At 38.6% G+C, this 24904-nt stretch overlaps 1 protein-coding gene across 2 annotated transcripts in view; it reads left to right on the top strand.

Annotated features, from left to right (window-relative positions):
• LOC107227174 (5-hydroxytryptamine receptor-like) overlaps nucleotides 1-14524 on the top strand; it is a 54796-nt gene extending 40272 nt beyond the window's left edge. For both annotated transcript variants that reach the window (XM_046730160.1, XM_046730161.1), the window contains exons 6-9: nucleotides 4630-4776; nucleotides 5430-5585; nucleotides 8401-8561; nucleotides 11734-14524. In XM_046730160.1, coding sequence (XP_046586116.1) covers nucleotides 4630-4776; nucleotides 5430-5585; nucleotides 8401-8561; nucleotides 11734-12169 — 900 coding nt within the window. In that variant the 3' untranslated portion in view covers nucleotides 12170-14524. The remainder of the gene's footprint in view (nucleotides 1-4629; nucleotides 4777-5429; nucleotides 5586-8400; nucleotides 8562-11733) is intronic.
• The last annotated feature ends 10380 nt before the right edge of the window (nucleotides 14525-24904 follow it).

Here is a 24904-nt window from a genome sequence, read left to right as displayed (position 1 = left end):
GCTAAGTTTACGATCTAACAAACCGTCTTTGACCGACTTGAATTCCAGATTTCAATGTATACACAATATACATGAAAAACTTTTGTTTTCCACGATTTTTTTTTTTTTTTTTTCATACCACTTGCCATACATTTCCAAGTCTCGCGTACTTCTGAGGATAAAAAAAAAAAAAAAAATAAAAAAAAAAAAAAAACAACCGACCTATTTCCCAACGATGGCGTTCCCGCATGGATGACGAGAGCTTATGCATACCTCCTAACTAGTGAACAGATACGCGTGTAATGCATCGAAGTAACATTGCGGTGCATAAACGCTAACCGTACACAAGCGAGCGAGGAAGCTACGCTACTAATTAACATGTCGACTGGTAAACATTGACTGTTGCAGCGTAGAAGGATGGCGCAATGCTCATTGTTGGATGGGAACACTGTACCTGCATACGTACACACCCTGTATATCCGGACAATGAGGAATAGCGAGTGAGAGAGGTAGAGAGAGAGAGAGAGAGAGAGAGAGAGAGAGAGAGAGAGAGAGAGAGAGAGAGAGAGAGAGAGAGAGAGAGAGAGATAGAGGAAGAGGAAGAGAGATAACCGGAGCTTGCACCGGAGGGCTCAAAACTTCCGCCCCCATAAATCCATGGGGAATGCTTACCGGCAAAGCAAACAGACTCGTTTCCCTAAGGGTTAGAGCTAGACGGGCAGCCCTAGTTGCCGGGAAACGAAACCGTCAGAGACAGCCGATATCATTGTGCACGAGTGATTATTCGCGACGGGGTGAAACTGCGCGTTAGGCACTATAGGCTGACAATGAAAAGTATTTGCCCCAAGGGAGACCGCGTGGACGGGGTATGGGGGTGGGGGTGGGGGATGGTAATCGTTTAATCGATATTAGTGGTCCATGGGGTAAATGCCGTGTCGTGTGGGGAATGGAATTCGGCGACACCTTAGCTCCGCGTAGTGCGTAGTGGGAAATTCCGTGCGTTTTCACCCCGCATAGCCGTTCCTAATTTTCTTGTAACTTTGATGTATGGCACAGTAGGGTGGACCTTGTTTGGAATTTTTAGCAATTTGACCTGAATACCCTCCAAATTGCTTCCAAATAACGATACGGAAGTCTTCTCAAAAGCACAGGGATCTGTATCAATCCTAAACCCTATCGCCAGTTCTCTGAAGTTTTTCATTTAACCCTTTCAGTCGCAGCGAGATACTCTGCCTCCAACATGAAAATATTTCCATCTTCTTGTCTTATCACAGTTTATTTACAACTTCTAACGATCTTTGTTACTTCGTATATTTCGATTTTAAATCCGACATATCGGATCCGCCATTTTGGATTAAAAAATAATAAAATTCTGACATCAGATACTCCCGAGTAATAAAATTTAGGCCCAAAAGACCGTGTTGAAAATTGTGCGATTTAAAGGGTTAAAATATGCAGATTTTTACCAAAATTTTGTTATACGTATATTTGATCGTGAGATCAATTTTCTGAAGGTCTGTAAGTGTAAGAAATCAATCAGCACTGCTGATGCTGTTTGATAAAAATATCAGCATCGTAAACGAAATATTTTACGTCGATTGTCCACTGATATCAAACTCACAAAAAAGTTAAATTCTAGTAGCGTGCAGCTGAAATAGAATGCTTCATAGACGATACTGATATTTTTATTTAATATTACAATCAATGCTCACTGATTTCTCACAGTAACAGAATTTTTTTTTTTTCTTTTGTTCGCAAGGATTCAGTTTTGCTACGAATATATACTGAAACGTGTGTATTGTCTGTAGCCAACTTCACGCAGCCATTTGTTTAAGCGAAGGTTTGAGGGTTGAGATATAAATCTGTGCTTTGGATGAAATTTTTATCAATTTATTTAAAACCGATCTGGTGGGCGATCGAGTTAAAATTATTGATTTAGTAATATCGACCGTCATCGAGGTCAATTTTGACTTGCATGTGCGGATCAGCGTACAGTCTAACCATTTTCATTTCTTACCGTTATTGAAAAATGTAATCAATGATGCAAGATGAAAATGAGTCCAATTTTTTTCTTTTTCACCATGGTCACACGTATAACTAAATTTTCTTTCAAGTGCCGCGATAATTTGATGTTGTTGAAACAACAAATTGGCGTTGAGGTCTCGGTTAACTGAAAAAAAAAAAAAAATTTCAACCATAAGTTTCTATACAACTATAATAACACACACACTGACGATGCAATGAAAACTCGTACCACATTTTCTTGTGTCTGTAATAACGGTAAAATCGGTATTGTTACGATAAACGGTTTCCCTGAATTTCCTCGTAACTATGCGTACATGCATGTACAAAATTGTAGTAGAAATTTGTTTGCCGGCGACCCTTCGGTAATTAATTTCTTGCCGGTATTTGCGGCACATAACGTGTTCTATGCATAGCCTTTTAATTACACCGGAGTCAGTCGAGGGTTGTACATTCTTCTCTTGAGCCGTTATGTTGCATGCGGTTGAGAATAATTAATAGATTTGAATAACCGAATTCCGGGTTGCGAGCAAAAAATTTCAACTTCTTTTTTCCTTGGATTCCATATTTCTTGGTCGGGTTTAAATGCCTGGTGAAAATCAGAGATCGAAATGATTAAACGACAAAACAGGGGAGAAAATTTGATATGTTACCCACCTACCGATGTATTGGCAATTCATTTAAAAATAATAAGTAAGTAACAAATCAATAATCACTGAATAAATAAATTCTTGCAAGCTACGTGTTCATCGATTAAAAAATTGTGATCGGTCGCGTAATTGCAATGATTATAGGTATAGTGCTGTATCGAATCGCAAAAGTTATACAGATTAAAGTGAAATAATCATAAGATCTTCCTGAATTTGTTGGTCATGATAATTTGTGCGACAAGATATGGTTTCATTGAATTAAATTTGATAGTATTAACTCGAAATCTTGCCGAAAGAAATTTCTCATCGCGTTATGTAATTTGTATAAATTTCAGATTGTATAATAAATTATACACCAGCGATTGAGTTTACAAATTTGGAATTCAAAGTCGGCAATGATAGTAATATTGACAATAACGAGGGAAGATGACTAGATTAAGAGCGGTGTGTTAATATTTGACGAGTCTTCCAGTAATTCGATAAGGTGCGGACGCTTTTCAATACACTCGAAAGGGTTGGCCAAGAAAATTTAATTTTCTAATTGCTCCCTTCGGATTAAAACTCGTAGGTTGGGACGGGAGAGAATAACAAAGGGTTATAAACAGAGAGTGAAAACTTCATGAATAGAGGAAACAAAATTACAATTATAATTCGCACCATATTAAATATGCGACCTTCGTTCGGGACGTGATTTGTATAATGGGCTACCTTGCCCTGCAGGGTAGAAATTAACCCGCGGAGTAATGAAGCTAGAATCTACCAATTAGGCTCGTATTTCTTGGGTTCCAATTTTCGCACTACGCCGCTTCATTATGTAACGTACGGTATGTATTGAAACGGTGAAAATGTATATGTGCTTAAAGCTTCAACTGCGTGATAATAATAAAGAAACAAACACACCCGTTGGATCCTTCTATGATCGCACTGAAACCAAAAGTCGTGGATCATAAGGCAAGGTGCCAGTATATACCTCTATAGTGAATTTTCGACACAGCAAAATGAGTACTTTGATTCAAGTTCGCCCGTTTTTCAACCCTGTGATCGAAATCAATTTTATCCACAGGATAGGGAAGTATCGCTGTGTGACAACAGGCTTCGGATCCGATAGGAGAAGTAAATCCCATTCGTGTGCGTATATCAGTTTAACGACGTAAACAAACGAAACAAGTACTCGGCACGTCCAGCTGTGCTCTGGTCGATGGTATTTGTGTTCGGCTCAAAAGTTAAACCGTCCGGAAGCCGGTCACAGGTTGTTCATTTCGCTCCCTTCACATTTTTAATCCCGGTGAACACCGCGTTGCGAAACTCTTTTTTCCCCTGGAACGACGCACGTGTGAATTGCTAATGGCGATCATGGATGGATAACACGTGAATTGAACGGAGAGACAGAGTGTTTTTCTTACACGGGGACACTATCCGTCAAGTTTGAACTCCAACTTTAAGTGGAATTGAAGCAGCTGTTTCAAAAACTCGTCCGCAAGAACCCAAATTTTATTACTAATTTCTTCTGTGAGTTTAGTTTAATCTTAATTTCTGTTATTAGTTAGTAATTTTATTCACAACTACGACATTCCAGAGAAATGCTTACTTTGATGATGATAAAACAGCAGTTTTCTTCTTTATCACTTACCGACGGAAAACGAAAAATCCTCAGTCGATAAGATTGATCTTGAGGAATATAAATTAACCTAAACAGTATGTTTCTGGTAAGAAATCTAATTCTAGTTGTGATTTTTGAGAATCAATAATAATCGGAAATTCTAGAAACTTCTGTTCAATCACGCAAATTTCCAAAAAAAAGAATATCTTGTAAGGGGACTTTCTGATTTGCTGATCACTCGGAATCGCGCCTCAACAAGTTTTCTCATTCGCCGAGAGAATGAAAGTCAGAGACGGAAATGTTTGAAGGAACTTGAAAACTTGGTGAGCAGCCAAGCCATTCACCGACTATTACACAGTGGTCTTTTTGATGTTCCAGATTAATTCTGCAGGATGGTCGCTGGGTCCGGAACTGTGCGACATGTGGACAAGCAGCGACGTCCTCTGTTGCACCGCTTCGATTTTGCACCTCGTGGCCATCGCCGTGGACAGATACTGGGCGGTGACTGACCTCAATTACATTCAGGTAAGACAATTAAACGGCACTCGACCCTGATCTCGGTGCTTTTGCTCCTTGGAGTCCTTCCTTGGTCCCCTCGAAGCTGTTTTGTCGACCTCGACGACCACCCCGCACTTTGAGGATCACAAAGGAAAGGTCAAAAGTCTATCCTGGCGTTACTCGACCGATTCCCCGAGCTTCCACAGGTCTTGAATGACCATTTCCCAGCCCCAAGCCCATCGAATCCTCTTCTTTCGCTTGGAGAGAATGGCGGGATAGAAGCTAGTGGGCGTGTTTCAAAAGATTGATGAATCCGATGTGATGCTCGTGTGGTATGCAAAATTGATTACATTCAATTGATACTTCTTGGTGATTGCGAAGGTAAAGTTGTACAGGTTGAACATCTTCTTAAAGACCATTGAAATGACACGTGCGCGATAATTTTCGAAACGATCATTCTACGTAATTTCAAGTGGATAACTTTACAAGTGCATCGATCGTTAGATACTTGTACGAACAGACTTTTTTTCCTACGTTTGCACGGATATCTACGTGACACTTTGGTGAAATACGGAGAGGGGACTATTTCTGTGGTAATCAAAGGCCACCCTTCGCGTCAGATATACGGGTAAATTCGACGAGCCATTTCAAGACGTCAATTACTTGCGATTGGGTTTCAGGCCCGAAATCCACGGAGAATCGGGATGCTGGTAGTGGCAGTCTGGGTTGTATCTTTGGGGGTCTCTTTGGCGCCTCAACTGGGGTGGAAGGATCCTGGCTACCTGGACCGCATCGCCGATGGCAAATGCGTCGTTTCCCAAGATGCGGCGTATCAAGTAAGTTCACCAAACCATTGGCCCGTAGCCTACCGATCCCTTCCGCAAACGCAAAGGTTGGATGTACAGAATTGCGATCATTTTCTTACCGACAAGACAATTGCGAGAACTGATCAACGGAGGGAGTTGGTAACCATAAAGACCCCGCATCCGACCTCTGTGAATTTCAATCCTCTGGTTCCCTCTTTAAAAGCAGTACCTGGAGCAAAGTTTCGGTTGAACACGATTAGCATCCCCCGAACTGCAGGGCACGATCAGTTAACAGCCAAGTAAGAAGAGCGGGTTACTTTCGGTTCTCAGTTTCGAGCTTCAACATTCAAAATGACAAAGCAGACTGTACAGTGAGGTTTCGGTTACGCCGCGGGATTGTAACGTCGGCTTAAAACTTCTCATTTATTATCCCGACCTTCTCATCTTCTTATCTCATAAAGTCACCGAACTATAATGAGCTCGACAATAAGGGGCGTAGGAAATATTACGGTGCTAAAGCAAAAAAAAAAAAAAAAAAAAACTCTTCAAAGAAAATTTTCGCTGACGCGGCGAATTATCTCAAAGCCTTCAGGGTGATATTCAAGAAAAGCGAGCCTGTTTTCGAAGCTCGACATCGGGGTGTCGGTTTAATAACAACAACTACATATACATCGGAAAGAATTTCCGCTACCATGCGGAATTCAGTGGGAAAGTATAACGCACGGTTGGGCTGAAATTTTTAGAAAATAAAACAAAACGATCACTTCGGAAAGGAAAGTTCTTCCTCATGCCGGCGTCCAAAATGCGGGGTGAAATCCACCGCTGTGGCTGTTTTTGCTGTTATTACGAAGACGCCGCGGGTGGATTTGGAAAAGAGTATAAGGTATGTGCTTTGTCAGGGCTGTTAGGTCGGTCGCCTCTCGAGGACCGGGGAGTTTTCGAGTGGATGAACGTGTAGTTTTAGACGAACAAAACAACACCGGTAAGGAAGGAAGGAAGGAAGGAAGGAAGGCGGGGAGTCGGGAACTAAACACGGAGCATCGCGTGTGCCGGCAGTGACTGATCGAATTATGGCTTCCCTGGAGCGTTCCCCGTCGCTCATTCCTCGCTCCCCGTTCCCCGTTTTCTCACCAAGAACGTAACCTGCTGGATCGTTTGGATCCCGCCTCACGAGCCAAGAGTCAACTTGAAATTGGATTTTTCCCCCGATGTATTCCGCGCAATAGAATTAAAGATCACTGGGAATTACAGAGCCTGTCTCCTCTCTGGCTTATGGTTAAGAGGCGGTGGTGGGGGGCGGGGGGTGCTAAACGCTGAAAAGTATCCCTTTACTTTAGCAATTTCCGGTCCCTTCCGCGCTTTTTTATTATCTATCGTCGGCCCTGGTCAACCGCTTTGTTAAATCTCGAGGCCGCGGTTAACGAGGATGGTGTCGAGGTCGAACCCCGTCCGAGTTCTCATGGGCAGAGTTCCCCGCCGGTCCATCCCCCCCCACCTCGCCCCATTAATCCTCTTGTCGAATTCTCCAGGTATTGAGCCCCTATCGATCCGCCCAACTGCAGGGGTAATAAATACCATTGCCCCGCATACGCCATTCGGTATCCTTCGCTTTCTATCTACTCTCATATCAAATAAATCTACCCCCAGATTTCTCGGTATTCTATCGCTGTGTATTGGCCGTGTAATATTCACGACCCAGGGCTATCATCCCCGCGTCACGTCGCCATCGTCACACTGTGCTATCCGCACCTGATTTCGAGACCTTGTGCTATTTGCTCAGTCCAATCAAGCGTGCAAGCTGCACGTGAGGGTGATCGAATTTGGGTAACTGTACTGCACACTGATCATTGTGTGTCCAGGATACATCCTCAATCTCTCTCAAACAACACTGAGAGAAATTTTTAGTTCCGTTTACCGCTCGGTCCTTAACTATTTTCATTTTTTACCACAATCGAAAAATGTAGTTCTAGGCAGAAAATGAAAATTAGTTTTCTAGCCGTTACCGGAAAGTCTAGTATCCGTTACTAATCTTTCTCATTAGGATCATTGTTACTATATTTTCTTGTGAGTTTTGCAAAAATTTAATGCTTGTGCAACAATAAATTGATGTTAAAGCCTTGTTTAACTAAAAAAACTTTCGAAAGGTTTTTCTCTTCTCTCGAATAATTTTCTTTCAGATGAATCAGTTGGTCACTTTATTCGCAATGCCAACATTTATTCTAAACAATTCGTGTGTTTGAAACTGAAACACACAAAAATTATACGCAACAATTTTTTGTACTCTTTATATAGGAAGAATTTCGCGAATTTTAACTATCACAGGAATCTTTTATCATCACATCAAAAAGCTAACTAAATATTATTTCATTCCCAGTTAGAACTCGCACCGGACGCATGTAATACCGGTGGAATATCAAAAAATACTAAACAGTAAAGTAAAGTCTTGCTATTTCAACCGATGTTAAATTTTCTAAATCAGACAAAGTTGAATTCGATCCAGGAAACAATTTCAAATCATCTACTTTCATTCGATTTCTTGTAAATTTGTCAATTTATTTCAAGCGTTACCGTTCTTGGTTCGTTGGTACTTGTAAATTGTAAAAATAAAAAAATCGGTAATTCCTTATTTGATTTTCAGTTTTTCACTTTCGTCTTTATATGTATATAGAAAGGCAAAAAAGTTTACCTGACAACTGACTGTCAGTCAGATAGCTTTTGAAATGAAAAGTTATGCGCATTGTATTGTTTTCAGCTAAAAAAAAATCGTCGTAACGAGTAATTGTTTTTTCTCAGCCAATGATTAGATACCCTTTGTAAAAAGAATTCTTCCAATTATTCGTATCAGATATTCGCTACCTGCGCTACGTTCTACGTACCTCTTTTGGTCATCTTGTTCCTCTATTGGAGGATATTCCAAGCTGCGAGAAGACGGATCCGGAAAAGGCCAGGAGCGGCTATTCAGCCGCCCCGAGAACGAAGAGGGATCCTTCGGCTGGTCAGCAAAAGGTAAAATGCTCCGGGCTATTATCATGCAATTAGATTGCTTTAGTACGTCGCGAAATATTGCGTCAGCTGAAAATGGCGGAGAAATTCTCCGAGCAATATTGATCTAGTAATTCGACAAATGGTGAATAAAGTTGAAAGTAGGGCTGGGCATTTTTCTTTGACGATTTACTTTTCTCAAAGGTTTCCCGCTTCGCGTGAACGGTTTACTCAATGACTTGAATCTTCTCACGCCCACGAGCCGCGTATTTTATAAAAAGTTCAAACGCGGATGAAAGGGAGCGAACTGGCCGTAATATAATGAGGTTCAATTTTCGCGTGGTGATCGGAAGCTCGTATCGTATTTTATAAACCTTACGAAAGCTGCACGTGACGCTGAATTGCCAATGACATCAATCGACTCTCACAGTGGGAGCTTACGGCTAATTAACTTCGAGAGGGAGTAGGTGCCCTGTAATCGTCTTATTGGAATTCAACTTTGCTTCGGGCTTTGGTTGACTTATTTCATTCGGTAATCACTCCGATTCGATACAAGGCTAAATAATATACGCGCGATGCATACTTGTGGCGGAAGAGATCGATCAGAGAAAAAGTAAAAGAATGTAAAACGTTTACATTTTCTTTCGTTCTTTTCATTTTCTTTTTTCCATTATTTTCTCAATAAAACCGAGTTGCGGCGAACCGAATTTTTCCGTAATTATACGATTCAATGCCTGGCCAATTACCGAGGTAAAAGTTTTGCGCGGTTCGCTCACCCCGCTTAGTTCTGAAATTAAAATTTTGGCAAGGCAAAGGAAAATGCAAATCAACGCGTCGCTCCGTTTCTACGCCATTCGCCGTAATTATTTGGATTTCATCCCGTGAATATCAATGCACAAAAACATTAATATTATACATAGACACGAATATTTATACGTGGTATTCGGTCAGATGTCATCGCTAATCCGTTCCCCAGCATGAAAATCGTAACTACGCGTTTCATTGAATGAATTCTCACCCAACCGAGCTCTCTTGTAATTAATTCACTCCTAAATGTCATCAGCCAACCAAAGCTCCGGGTATATTTCACGCGTATAGTATCGCGATGGTATATATTTGTTTACGTAATAGTATGATTAGAAGCCTAAGATTTCGAAATAAATTTCACGTTCTGTTTAGAAATTGAACGATATTGACAGGATAATATTATAATTGCATTAAAGTGATAAAAACTGTGACTGTGTTGAGACTTTTAAATTTAACTCAATGTGATTGATTTCGGTAACTGTTTGATGACTTTTGTTTCATTAGCTTTCACATCTGATCACGTTTATATTCGGATCGATAAAATACAACCGCAGCTGAAATCGAAGCGAATTGTTTCGGTCTGACTCGACACTGACTCCGACTACTGGCGATTGATACAAACGAGCGGTGAACGACGCTTCTAAATTACGACTCTCCGATTTTGCTCTCGACTTGCTCTTACAATTAATCTCCGTCCATTAATGGTGTAGGTATTTCGGAGCAGGAGAGGAAAGAAATTAGAGAAAGAACTAAAGAAAAAAAAAAAAAAAAACGATCACCGGTACTTAAGCTGTGCCGACAGTCGATTCTTTTTCCGATAACCGTGTGAAAATCGAACCCGAATTGAGTTGTGAGTTTGTTCTTGGCCGTATATATTTGCCGATTACAGGCAAGTTCTTCATCATCAGACTTCAGGAGAGCATAAATTCCTCGGGACAGAATTAATTGCTTTTTTGTAGAGCGATCTGCAGACCTTGATAAGACAAAATATTTTTCGTTTGTATATTAACAGATCACGAACTGTGAATAGCGTTTGTAAGAATACAAATTATAGCAAATGTAACTTTTAACGTGTAAAAATTGGGATTCTTAGGCTTCGAGATTCTTTTGCACCGAAAAGAAGTAAATAGTTTTTGCCACGCCTGAAAAATCAGAACCTTCAATTCACAAGAAATAGATCAAATCAAGTTCAAATAAAATAAAAAATCAATTATTTAATTGAGATCGATCTTCTTTTTGCAGAGATAAACCATGTGTGATCGTAACTTTGAGACAAACTAACGATCAAGATTCCGTGAAGATTATTTTGATAGATTTTGAATTTATAAAACAAACTGCAAGAAATTTCGTTCAACCTCGATTTTATGTAAATTCACGTCATGCTTACCGAAGTTTTGATGCTCACCGAACCGTGGATATCTGTATAAAGTTTCTCATTAGACTTTTGACTTTTTTACGATGCGATGCCGCGCGAAATCTGCTCAACTCGATCTATGGCTGGGCTTTTGAGTTTGATCCGATAGCACCTACAACTTTTGTCAAGGAAAGGGAAAATAAATGGATTTCTTGATATGTATTTCTGAGCAACGTGTGACCCGTGAAAAAACTTCTTATCGTCACTAAACGCTTAATATTAGAAAAGGAATTTGCCAAGTTCTATGTTTCTGAGCTGTTGCCGGAAATAGAAACAACTTATCACTTGGTCAACTGATAATTCCGAAAGATGGAATTTGTATAATTTTTCAAATTTGAATTTTGTACAAAATTATGCATCAAAAAATTGACCACTAAAACTTGTCAATTACTATACAATTTTTTTGTATTCAATAATATACTAGTTCACATATCAATTGAAACAAGTCTTTCCTTATTGCTTTCGTTATTATTTGAAGATGAATTTGAGGGGTGATTCTTACAATCGACTAGCACATATGTACAAAAACACCGGATCTGGCATATTTCGAAACAGTACAATATACGGTTGAACTAAACGTCGGGTGCTTCCGTCGTTACCACCAGTGATATTCAATACACCAGGTTATTGCATCGAACTGTCATACGGGAAATTTCACATAGAATACAGACTAAATTCGCCTGCATTTATGCAATTCTGGTGTAATTTTACCAAAATCCGCCTGCATTTATGCAGCCCAAAATAAAACTTACACACGTATACCACCGATTGTCAAAACAAAATCGCCTGCATCTATGCAATCAAAAGTAAATTTTACAAAAATGTATCACCGGTTGTCGAATCGCAGGCGGTATTCGACATAATATTGTTTCGAATTGCATAGATGCAGGCGTATTTACGCCGTACGTACGTTAAATCGTCCGTGCGGGGCAGTTCGTTATTTGAACACACGTTGAAAAAGTTGGGAACTCGCAGGCCGAGGGAAGAGTCGACAACGGCGTTCACAATAACGCGATCGACCCCGGACAACTCTTCGGCGTCACCGGAAAAGACGTCTTCGTACAACGGTGCGAATCCACCGGCAACGCCGGCTCCGAGTCATTCGGCAACGAGTTCCTCGGGCTCGAAGAAGACCCGGGAAACCATCGAGGCGAAGAGGGAACGGAAGGCCGCAAAGACCCTGGCGATAATAACCGGAGCGTTCGTCGCCTGCTGGCTGCCCTTCTTCCTCGTCGCCCTGCTTCAGGCACTCTGCGAGCCCTGCGCACCCCCCGATTTAGTAGCGAGCGTCTTTCTGTGGCTCGGATACTTCAACAGCACCCTCAACCCCCTGATCTACACTATATTCTCACCGGAATTTCGACAGGCCTTCAAGCGGATGCTCTGCGGCACTCGGGGAGGTCGTGGCTGACACTGGGTTTAACTGCCTGCCGGGGTGACGGCTGATCCACCCTCGCGGATTACGCGGACCGGGGGAACTTAGCGACGACTACGCCTTGCGCATATTCGATTCTCGATTTTCAATTACTCTCGATCGAATTCAACGAGTTTTGTTCGCAAATTTTTAATTCATCAATTTTGGTCTTCTTCTTTCCCCGTCGGACACTCGTTTTAAGGGGTGACTGACCTTGACCGTTTCACTGGTAACGGATCATATTATGTACAAGAAAAAAAAGTGCTCAAACTGGTAATGGATCATACATGTACATTTTTGAATAACTCTGATGTTTCTTGAAGGATTTGGACGGAAATTCGTACACTGACGTTTTAGGTGTCATTGAATTCAAATTTTGAAACAGAATTGAAAAAATTCGATGTCAGGGATTCGGAATGGTGACTTCAAATACTGGTAATTTCTACTCGGACTCAGCACCCTTGTACCAAAATGTCAAGAAATGGAATAAGTCTTTTGAAACTTGTTACTCGGGGGTTTTAGGGTCGCTGATAGTGGATTCATTGTCAGAATTTAAGAATTGCATAATGGACGATCCAAAATGGCGACATCAATACTTCAAATCCCTACAGGTACACCAAACTTAGAATTTGAATGTGACGAAACTTAAAATATACTCACACGGCATAGTTTACTCACGAGTGGGTGTAAAAACACGGAAAAACCTAAAATCAGAATGACCAGAATTCCGAAAACCGAAAACGAAGAAAGATCAAAGTGGTGAAATTTCACCAATACAGAAATTCACAAAACTAAAAATCTTTAAATATTCGGAATTCCGATGTTTCAGATTTTTAAATTTTCTTACATTTGAACTCTCGGAAATTTTAAACATTTAGAAATCTGAGCGTCGAGTTTCGGACAATTCAAAACTTTGATGTTTGGTCAAAGTTTGATTTCTTTACTTCAAGTTTCTCCACCAAAAAATTCGGAATTTGGCGCTTTCGTAACCTTTCAAATTCCGAATTTCAACCCCGCCCCGACACGTCGCAACCCTTTTAGAGAGGAAGGAGCCGAAGTTTTTGTTCGGCATTAATGAAGTTTAAATCTTTTCCTCCCAGTATAAGATTATTAAAGTTTCTCCGTAGATAATATCGTCAGAGAGAAAATTTTAGCAGCTGGCGCAGGCAGTAGAGGCGCGATCGTGACGCCTGATTTACCCAATCACCCTCGTATTGATGCGGAGTGTAGACTCTGCGTCCCAAGAGGCGACGCTCCGTCTATTCCCCCGATATAAATTCATTCAACGACGAGACGTGGCAGCGCGCTGGTAATGTGGATTTGGAACAAGTGTATTCTCCACTCAATTATCGCGGAAAACGTAATTAGACGGCGTATAATTATCTTATACATATATACATATGTATATATATATATATATATATATATATGTATAAATAAAAATAACACAAAATTACGTAACATTACCGTTGGTTCTTGATTACTAATTTTATGCCAATTCGCGGGAAAATTGTACCCTTCACATTTTTCCCTGCACAGGCATAGAAATGTCTTACGTAACTCAAATATTTTCCTTTTGCTTTTTTGTTTTTTTTTTTTTTTTGTTTAAAATTTTTATCGGTTTAAAATAATTGTCTTGTGCCGAGTGAAGACAAGCGGACGAAGCATAACGAAAAAAGCGATTGGAAGAATCGAATGAAATGAAACAAAAGCATGGACTTTGCGATCATTTCATCAATTTCAACTATTCTTGAGGCACATGTCTCGTTCTTTTTTTATTTTTTACTTTTTTTTCTTTTCACACCAAAACGCCATATTGTGTTGCGCTGTGTAATTACCGTTGCCATGATAACTCGGTTACGAATCGGTGGAAAAATGACGATTTCCTAATTACCTTACGGTCTAAATCGTGAGATAATTACTGAACTATATACTTGTATAATTTATCGAGAAAAAATGTGGTACTTAAGCTTGTTTCTAGATGCGCTAGATTTTACATGATGTAGATAAAGTACACGGATTAAAATTATAATCCACACGTGTTCTGCATATATACATATATCGCAACAGCACGAGAGACGGTATAAATAAACTATGATCGTAAAAAGTACTGCAAAATGTGTATACCTATAATTATTTTATGTATGTATATATATATATATATATATATATATATATATATATATATACTTGAAATAAAGTAAGCTTGTAGAGTGCAGTTAATTAGGTTTAAGCTTGTAAGTCTTGTTCTAAGAATAATTAAAGCGCGTTCGTTCTATCGCATTAAGTCAGCTGCTTCTCGTCTCTTTGGAGAGCCTACGATTTTGCTTATATGCTAGTAGAAAGGAAGAACAAAAATTATACACATACATGTATCGCATTGTCACGTGTGTAAGCCTGAGCGTTGTTAAATCGCCACTTTTGTGAAATTGAAAATAAAGAACGAAAAGAAAAGAAATACACATATATATAATAAAAACACAAATAAAATTAATGTACAAAAAGGAAAAAAAAGTCTCAAGATTTGACGCGGGATGATCAAATTCGAAATTGACTTAAATTTGAATTTTTCATCACGATTCATTCGACGCATATAATTAAATTAGTTGCTCAATGATAACAGACTGATTGAGTGTGAGCTGAATTTTAAACAGTATATATATATGTATGTATATTATTTATATATATAAGTGTTCTATTGTCTTTGTAAGGTGCGTGCGTGTAAAATCGTTTGGGATATCTGCAATTAGACATTTCTGTAATACGCAATGTTTGAGTTGATAGCTTTTTTATAAAACGACGTTCTAATCTACCCACCACTTGAGCCCCAGAGGTGCAGGTTGACAGAGAGCGTCATACCTTAGACATAAATATGAAGAAAATATACACTAACAATAGTCTGTAATGAGTGAACGGCGACGAGTGTGTTAATCAATTGTATGAATCATTATAATATTGTATTGAATGTAATAAGTATATATATATATATATACATATATATATATATATATATATATATATATATATATATATATTTATTTATTCCTCGTTTGCGATGGGTCCAAAATTGATCAGTTTTATAGATAAAATATATATCACCACCCCTGATAATACAAACATAATACAAAACCGTAATAATTGCTTTGTGTAAAAGTAATTGATTAATTGATAATATATAATACCGCAATTTTATTAGTTGAATGAAATTCAATTTAAATGAATATATGTATAATAATAATACAATAATTTTATCGCTCCGTACGTTTGCGTATAAATGGAAACGCGCGAAGCGAGTGATAAGAATAATAATTTAACAGCTATATAGATAGTATGTGGGTACGTTTGGCGGTGGTGATACACATATTCGGGTATACGGGGTGGCATGTCAGCGCTTACGTGCCAATTATAATATATATATAATATCGAAATTATGTGCGCAATTTTACGCGTGTATTGTCGATGTGTGCGCTAAGCCCTTGAAGAATAATATTATATAAATAGGAATTCACGGCGAGAGAGAATAAGCGGAAAATGAAAAGAAAACAGTACGTACGAAAAATTGATAAAAAAAAAAAAATGAATAAATAAATAAAATAAAATAAACAATAATAAAATGTGTAATAAATGACGTTAAATTGCTATTAGTAGAGAGCTATTGTTATGTATTGTTGTTGTTGAGCTCATCTTGTAAGATTTGCAAAAAGTGAATTTACCTCGTTAAGAATGAAAGATAATTGATAAATAGAGAGAAAAAATAATAAATAATAAGAAATAATAATAATAACGCGTGTATCCAGTTATTACCAATGTCGTTACTTTGTGTGATACCTATTTTATGTTTGAATTAGGTGTTAAGAGAACAAGAGATAAATAAAAAAAAAAAAACGCGTAACGTTGCAGAATCGACTGCAAGTAAAATTCTACCATCTATACAGTTAGAGTTATAATAATTATACACATTACGGTTGTAGGATTGTATAAAATATTTACTGTCATATGATCGAAACTATCGATAACATTATGCCTGTATATAAGTAATAAGTATTACAACTTGTGAATTAATTATGGTAAAAATCATTCCTTGTGTAATTATTTTATTCATGTTCTATACGCACGTATATCTATCTATATTACGTATAAATAAATACATGCTAAATTATTATAAATAATCGATCGTTGCTTGAAGTGCGACGAATGGCAGAGTGTATAATAATAATGATGATTTCAAACGCAATATAATTAATGTACGAAAAGTGCATAAAAGGACGAGTATAGATGTAAATCGTTAAGATTATCTTCTTGTGTATTACCGCAGCGTTAAATAACTATAAGAATGATATGAATCTTAAAAAATGATGTACTAACATACATATACACACAACTAAATAAATTCTGCTACATTACATAATAACGATTTGAATGAATAAAACAGTGAAATTACACGTTGTAACGATATATCGTTGAGTTTGAATAAATTAAATAAAACACGAGGCAATTGACACCTTTTTTATAATCCAGTATGAAATCCAGTCGCCGTTGAATATATTCATGTTACACGTGTGGGGTTATACAAACGACCTGCGAACTGCCGGAAATTTTACAATCAAACGTAACCGTGGCTTTACACCTTTTTAAACCTCGCACAAACTTCTTCGATCATTTTTTTATTTCTTCTGTTTCTTGAACCAGTCCGTTGACTTCAATCTAGTATACGATGACTTGAATTCAATAATTTTGATTCACTTAGTTTTTTAAAATGATTCAGTCAAGCGTATTCCTTGATTCGACAAAAGCCTTTATCGTCGCGATCGAGTTAAATATTGACTTAACGGAACCTTTTTGATGTCTTTCCGAAATTCAGTCGACCAAATATCATTTAATTTAAAGTTTACGTATTGTACCTTCAAGTCGCATGTTTGTCGACAGAAACAGTTTGGTAATTCAAATAAAATAAGCGTGTGAATCTAGCCAGCAGAAAATTTGCATCGATCGAATGCCTTACTTTGTTGATCTAACCGAAGCTTGTTTCGCGTAACTGGTTGAATCAGTTGCACCAATTCGTTTACGAGGTAAGAGAAACACCGCATGCTTTGAAACAAGTGAAGAATGTATTTATCGCACACGTCAGTATACTAGTACTGTAACCAGCCGCTAGGCGGCGCACTTTCTCGCTACGGAAGTAGCTTCGGAGATAGTTATAAAAGCGAGTAGTCGGCTGTTCGGTCAGGAAGTCGAATACGGACAATGAAAGATAAAAGTGGCAATAGACCGATGTGAAACGAAGTAAGCGTAATATCGACTTTCGCGCCATCGATATTGATGAGATATTTATAAATAAATCGACGCGTCTTAACTATTTACAAATATACGTGTACAAGTTCTCGGGTATAACCCCGTTAAATATAAAGCAAATCGATCGAATTTCGAGTCAACAAGATTATTAACAATCACATTCGATGAATACGCACCGTGCGATCTAATTACTTTTATGTACATTCAATGCAAAGTTTCTTATTGTGACAGCGAAGCAAACTTCACTTACCTGCTTTAACTGTTGTGAAACTCTTGACTCAACGAAATACAAATTCAATTTACTTGAATACAACGGTTTGATAATATTTTAAAATAAAACATTTGAGGTGCGGTCAGTCATATTGTTATTCATTTCAATCACATATTTCCTTCGTACAAAATTCACATTATTGCAAGGAACTCGCGTCGCGTTATATTGGATAAATTGATAATCAGCCTGATCAATCGAAAGTTTGATTGCATTAAGGTGTCACAAGTATGAGATCCGACAGAGGTATTTTGTTGAATCAAGTGGGTAACAAGTATTATGTTCGCCGAAACGGAAATTCCTTGACGCAAATAATCCCGTTCCTCCGTGTGCAAACTTGGATTCAGCCACTTTTACCGGTACAAGTGTCGAGTTTTCGTGAGAATTTGGTGGTGCTCAAAGAATCATAACCTAATTTATTACTATGGTGTGTTTGAAACTGAAAACTAGTGCGGTTGAATCCAAAAAACAACTTCGATGTGCAGATCGACTGTAATTAATATTTCTCTTAAAGAATCGAGGCTTTTGTATTCAGAGTGTTGAAAGTGATCCCAGAAAAAGCAACTTGCGAAACTGTAACGGAATATCCTGAGTTTTGAGAAATTCGAAGCCCAACGAGCAAATACATTTCAACAGCGAATTATTAGAGCAGCCTGCGAATAGCAAGAGACAACCAACGGTGATCAAGGTAAGTACCGGTATTGTTATTTTCCATAATTTGAGTAATCTTGATTTCTCGTCTAAGGATGTCCGATAAGTTTTCCAAAAAACAACGTCAAGTCAAACCAGTCGAGGTAAAAATTCCAATTTCTTTAAACACCATTTCAAAGTTATGAAACTTTCGGGATGCCACGATTAGATATTTTTGTGTGAAAGAAGAGAACGGAGTTTCGATTACATTGGTCAAAAGCGGTTTCGTTGCCCTTGATATTTGAGTGGCCTTAGTAATATTTGATGTCAACTTACCCTAGGAGTAAGCGTAGTTTTTCGATAAAAAAAAAAAGCAATATTTAGACGAAATATACGATTTTTTTTTTAATATCCGAACTTTGTTTCAAAAAAAAAAAAATATACGAAACAGGTTGATAATAAAATATAATTCTTGTATTGTCCTGATATTATTCGTGAATTTTGGCGTTTGAGAAGAATTTACGAATCACATCATGATTATATTATAAACTGTCTCAATCCTTGCAATGCTACAATAACATAAAAAATATTACTTTATTTGTAAACTATACCTTCTCAAACACGAAAATTGAAAAAAAAAAACAAATCCTTTTCTTAGCCGAGCTTGATTTGCTTACAGGCGAGATTTCCGACATTTCTTGTATACTTCAAACAACGCTTCATCCTAAGAAACGAACAAACATGCGATAAAAAAAAAATTCGGATGTGTGGTATTTTATTTTGTTTTATTTATTTATTTATTTGTTTTGTTTTTTTTTTTTTCTTATCGAAGATACGAAGTCTTACACAGACCTTCGATGGTTATTGAGAACGTCTGAAAAATTCCTAACGGGTTATTCGTGCCTTCATCTCCGAGGCCGTAAATACGAAACGCGATAAAAACGGAGGGTTATATAAGAATGCGAATATCACTTCGAACAATACACGATTCCGTTTACTGCCAACCGTACGTTCGTAGGCGCCGAGAGGTGGGTGTGTAATAATAACCGCCATTCCTTTTCAATCAGGAGGACAAACAATGGTCAATTTCAAAATCGAATCAGCCTGACGACGGTATGCGTTAAAACGGCGCCCTGCGTGTGAGGAAATCAATTATTCCGCTCTTTTATATTACACACACACGCGCATACATATATATATATATGTATATGAAAGGATTTTCATCCCTTACAGTGACAGCAGAAATTATATCCTGCATAATAACTTATCCGTTTACTCTATTATGCCACTGACAACGATGAGAACTACCCTCCGAGTTTATGGGGCGGTGCCGTGCGTTCCGTTCAACACAATACAAGAGAAGGGAATATCCGTTATCGAAATCTCACGAATCCTTTCCATTTTCGTCCGGCACCTAAGGGTTAATCACTTTTGAAGTTTTAGGTCTGCGCTGATCGCGTTCCAACTATCGTTCGATTATCGCAAACTGTTCTTGTTTTTGGCACGTTTCGACGCAGTAGGTGTTGGAAATCGAAAGAATAAAAGGAAGAGGAAGAAAAATTGTCGTCGTGAAATATTTTGTAAGGTTTACAAGCCTTCAGGCTTACAAAAATCTTACAAGGAATGCGGTAGTTGCGTATAATTTTAACATTTTTTAACTCTGAAAATCGTTCGCAAACAGATTTATTCACTAGTTTCAAGTGTAATGTATGCCGAATAAGAAGTTTCTTCTCTGCATGCACGATGTATAAGGAGACTCTAATGTGTTGATGTTGCGTTTACACTTTTTGAATCCTTGCTTCCGATGAGAAGCCCGTAAGACAAGCAATGCCGTCTATTGAATGATATGCGGATGTGCAAATCATTTATCTACGAGAGAACATTTGTTGAAAGAATGTAAATTAAAAACAGATAATAACTGTAGATAATCGCGTTTTCCGGGAATTGCAAGAAACGCAGAAAACTTTGTACATCGGACAGTATAAAATGAACAGATGAAATATTTCAAAGTTGAGCATCTTTTTTATTTTCAACTAGACAATATTATGTCAGGTTGGGTTATTTCGTCGGAAGTTACGCTCCCGTATTTCCCTTCCATCATCCGTTATATACGAAACCGGGGCACATGTGGAATCGCCTTTGGTTTGAAACGGTTCAGCGAACACGGACCAAGAATAAATGCCTTCGTGCCAGGGCCGTTTTCGCACAACATTTGTTTTGCACCCCGCCGCGCAGCTTTCGCTCCCTCGATATTTCCTTTGCTTATTCCTATTTCTTCACACATACGCGCACACGTGCACGTACCTATATTGCCTGATTTTATTTTCCTTTGTTCATCATTCAGGACTTTTCTTACCCTGCCTGTTTCCCGAGTTACAATTCGATAAATACCCTCAATTCGCAACGCGGAGCATCTGACGGAACACACGGATTCTTATCACGTATGGTGTAAGCCTGGCAAATAGTGAAAGTGGAAAGTTAACGGCTGGCTTAAGAACCGAGGCCTACAATGATGGGTATCAAACTTAATTCCAGTTACCAGCTGAAATATCGTATCGCATTCTTACTCATTTCAACCTTCGTGTTTGTCAAGATCTTGCCTTTGATATATGAGGTATACCCACTAGGGTTAATCTTTACGCTGTAGACTTTCCGTTTATACGTAGAAACGGAGATATCGATTCAGATAACTTGAAAAAAATATTTTTAGCTGAAAATTGACTGAGTAACTCTCAAGAGACAAATATTTGAGAAAAAACAATGATAATAATAAATATGGAGATACTGCACGATGAAAAACAAGGTGATTATTTGAGTGAGGTTGAATTTTTGGATGAAGAATGAATAACGATTTTTACTTTTTTACGATTTATCTTTGAATAAATCAGATTATTTTGGATGTTCTTTTAAGGCTTTAAGGCAGTTTGTTGTCTGGAATTAGTTTGTCACAAATAAAAAATAAAAAATATTCAATATTCAATGTATACTAATCGTAAGTTACGTAGAGTTTTTTTAAAGCTGCTAATTTTGGATTTGCAATGCAAATTTTGAAATTGTCATACCTTCTCATATTATCGCGACTTCTACTTTTACCATTTTAAAATTATTCAATTATCATCCAATCATTCGGAATCTATTATTACCAGTTTTCTTGAAAGACTGAATTCACTTACAATTGGTTCTTCTTGAATTTGTTGTATTTAAAGGTTAACAAAATAATAATCCAAACAGAATCAAGAATACCAAATTTAAAAATTCTTCTTACATAGCAAATATAATATAAATATTACACCAGCCTTCGGTATTATCAATGACAATAAACTCACAATTGGCTACAGATGATTATTCAATTTTTGAGGGATAATTGGCAAGTTTTTATAACCTGAAACTTGATCGATAATTCGCACGAAGATAAAACTTGCTTTTTCCGTTATTCGACAAAACTGTGTTTCTTAGGGGGGGAATAAATCAAAATTACATTATTTTCGTCCGTCAAAGCTTTTCGAAATGTGTAGGTGTAAAATGTAAGAAATTGGCATCATGAATACTCATTATGATTCAACGAAATTCCGATTTCCATTACGTTCCATCAGCAACAACGCCCGAATTTCCGACTTCGTTAATTCCCCATTATATCGAATGGTTTGGTCGCATTGCCAGCATTAACGAGGTCCTATGAAAGCACCTCACCCAACGCTGGTTCTCATCGTTACTTTAACGTTAATCTGAAATTCCTGCCGGGAGTCGAGACCAGTGTGTTTCCTTTTATTTCGCCGCGCATGAAGCTTGGAAACTTGAAGTCCAACGAAAACCGGCGTTGAACAGACGAACGAGGAAAGTAGCCGAATGAACGGAAAACTGGAACGGAACTTGCCGCGCCTATCGTAAAATAACCGTAAAGCTCTTCGTCTCGAGCCTCTCTAACGGTTATACGGGTAAAATGCAAAAGGCATAAGCGTTGGCCTGAGTGCCACTTCCTAGCGCTCGGAAATCACCCTTACGGCCAGGCGTTTGCCCCCAGCTCTCGACTTTGGGCAAGAGTAATGCATCGCTGTTGGAGCCGACCCTCTGTCCTTGACGGATCTGTTGAGGACAGGTTCCGCTCGCTTGGCTATGCATGTTACTACGTTATTCAATTATCGCGGCACGACTACCCGGAAACACTCCACTGTTCACCCTTCACCTGGGAGGGGCAAAAGGGGCGGCTCTACATGCGAATAGATGTCAGGAGCAAGGAGCAGCCCAGACTGCGAAAGGACATGACACGTATCCATATCCTATCGGCGATTATCCTCCTCTATGCGGACGCGTGAATTAGGAGCGTGCAATGTACGTGTGCTTGATTTCGATGGTCTGGACTTGGTTCGAATACAAACTTCAAGATTTAAAATCAATTTTCTGCTCCTTTTTCGAGTTACGTTGGAGGTGATATTTCAACGAGAATCCGTTTTGACCATGCTTGTTTCGAAAAATCTACCAAAAATTGGATGTATATTTTTGAAACGCTTCATACGATTGTTTTTGTATGAGATTAGAAGAGGGTAGAAAAAGAAACTCGTATAAAGTGTCAACAAGATAACATATGGCTGGAATTGGTCTTCGTGATTTCGAATTGACGGCAAGTTTTCTAACGCTATGAGAAATGTGTTCGTTGATTATTGACCGATGTTAACGAAGTTGAAATTTTGGAAAAGCTCGTGAGATGTCGCATGGCTTGTGAAAAAGTCTTTCCAATCACTTTGATTCTTGCCATAATTCTTTGCCCGAACAGAGTTTAAAAGGTTGGAAAACCGATATCTCTGGTAAAGAATTAGAGCACCTCTACGGTCAATAATTGGTGATTTTTCTGACAGAGTTCTGGAAAACGGGTTCTTTTGAACGTGTCAAGAAATGACATGTTTCGTTTTAAAATGATTCGAAATTTCACTCTGTTTAGTATCATGTATGATTTCAAACTAATGAAACTTTATTGTGGTCAGATAGTTGCAATCAATGCTCCAGTAACTTGTGGAGGACATTTTACATTCCGCAAATGTTTCTGAATTCTAATATATTTCAAACGTTATTTCAACCCACCCGCTTTCGAACGACGATGAGACGACCAAGCATCCTCAAAGCAGTGTATTTGAAGAACGTTCCCTCTAGTGTACTTTGCTCGTTTAATGGCGCGGATAACGATCAGTAGTGAGAAAAGCTGAAAGAAATCTCAAAGGTTGAAACATAGATATATACCGTAAACGACTCCTCGCCGGATATCCGCTGATGGAGAAATAAAATTACAAGCTAGGATAGTTACCGACTACACCATCGTACAGATTGCGACGTAGTATCAAAGTGACGAGTGACATCCGCTTTCCGAAACAAAGCAAAGTCCCTCGAAAATCCAGATTGCTCAAGCTACGGAAAAGCCAATTTTCCGCAGAGAGAAGAGCACGCACTTCCGGTCCTCAAGATTCGAATCCTGTAGTGTATACAGTAACTCGCAATCAGTTAACTCCACTTATGTTATATTTTCTACTTCTTCGCTCTTGCTTTGACCTTGTGTTAAAAATGAGATTCGCCTTTAAGATGGTAATAGAGGTGAAAAGCGACAAACGAACCGTCAGGATTCCGGTATACTTTGGAAGTCTTTCCGAGTAAAACAGTTTCCCTAACATTACGATCCGTAGATTATTCCCATCGGTTTCCTGTCACGGTGTAGCCAACAGGCCAAGCTTTAACACTGCAGGTACGAGTCTTGTCAGCTCAACCTCCAAGTGGCGAGCGAAAAACGTGATGCAAGCATTTTTGATAACACGGTAAAGCACTCTTCGGTTTTAGAGTTTAAGTGTCCCTCGGCTGATTGTGAGTTTTCTTTTACCATCGTCATTTGGAGCTTATAGCTCACTGCCATTTCTTTCATCGAGCCGAGCTTGAGCTACCTAGGTCGAGGGATTGCAGCTGTATCAATTGACGACGGACACAAATAAAAAAATAATCTTCTATCGTCGCAGACACTTAAAATATGGCTAGTTGCCTTCTGCCAGTTTACGGATCCTTTCAAGGGTATAGAGAAGCCGACTCTATTGTTGACACCATTCGGTTTATTTTCAGACAGACAGTGTGAAGCAGTTTCATAGCATTTTCATTCGAGACACAATTTTCTTCCTGTCAACCTGCGGCCACTCGCAGTTCACACTTTCAAACTTGGGAGTTCGGAGTGAGGCCACTTTGGCGTTTGGGGCACCTTGGGATCCATCGATTCAGGAGTGTTTCCAGACGGATAATTGGAGTGTAAAAGTCAAGCATCGAAAGAGCGACCATAAAAAATGTAAGAAACTGTGAGTACGTTTTTTACCGAAGTTAAATTGCATCGAGAAAGGTGAGTGTGACAAGCTGTTAGAGGAACTGAACCTTACGACGATTCCACCCTTGGTCACGGAATTACACACCGGTCGTTAACACCATGCCTTCCATTTTTGCCGGCAGGATGGTTATACTGCCTGGTGCACCGTAGCGTGAAAAACTGGGGGCTTGTATTTACTTGGCAAAAAGGTCAAATG

This window comes from Neodiprion lecontei, chromosome 2 (genome assembly GCF_021901455.1).
Source record: "Neodiprion lecontei isolate iyNeoLeco1 chromosome 2, iyNeoLeco1.1, whole genome shotgun sequence".
Classification (NCBI taxonomy): domain Eukaryota; kingdom Metazoa; phylum Arthropoda; class Insecta; order Hymenoptera; family Diprionidae; genus Neodiprion; species Neodiprion lecontei.
This window is presented reverse-complemented; position numbering and strand designations above follow the sequence as displayed.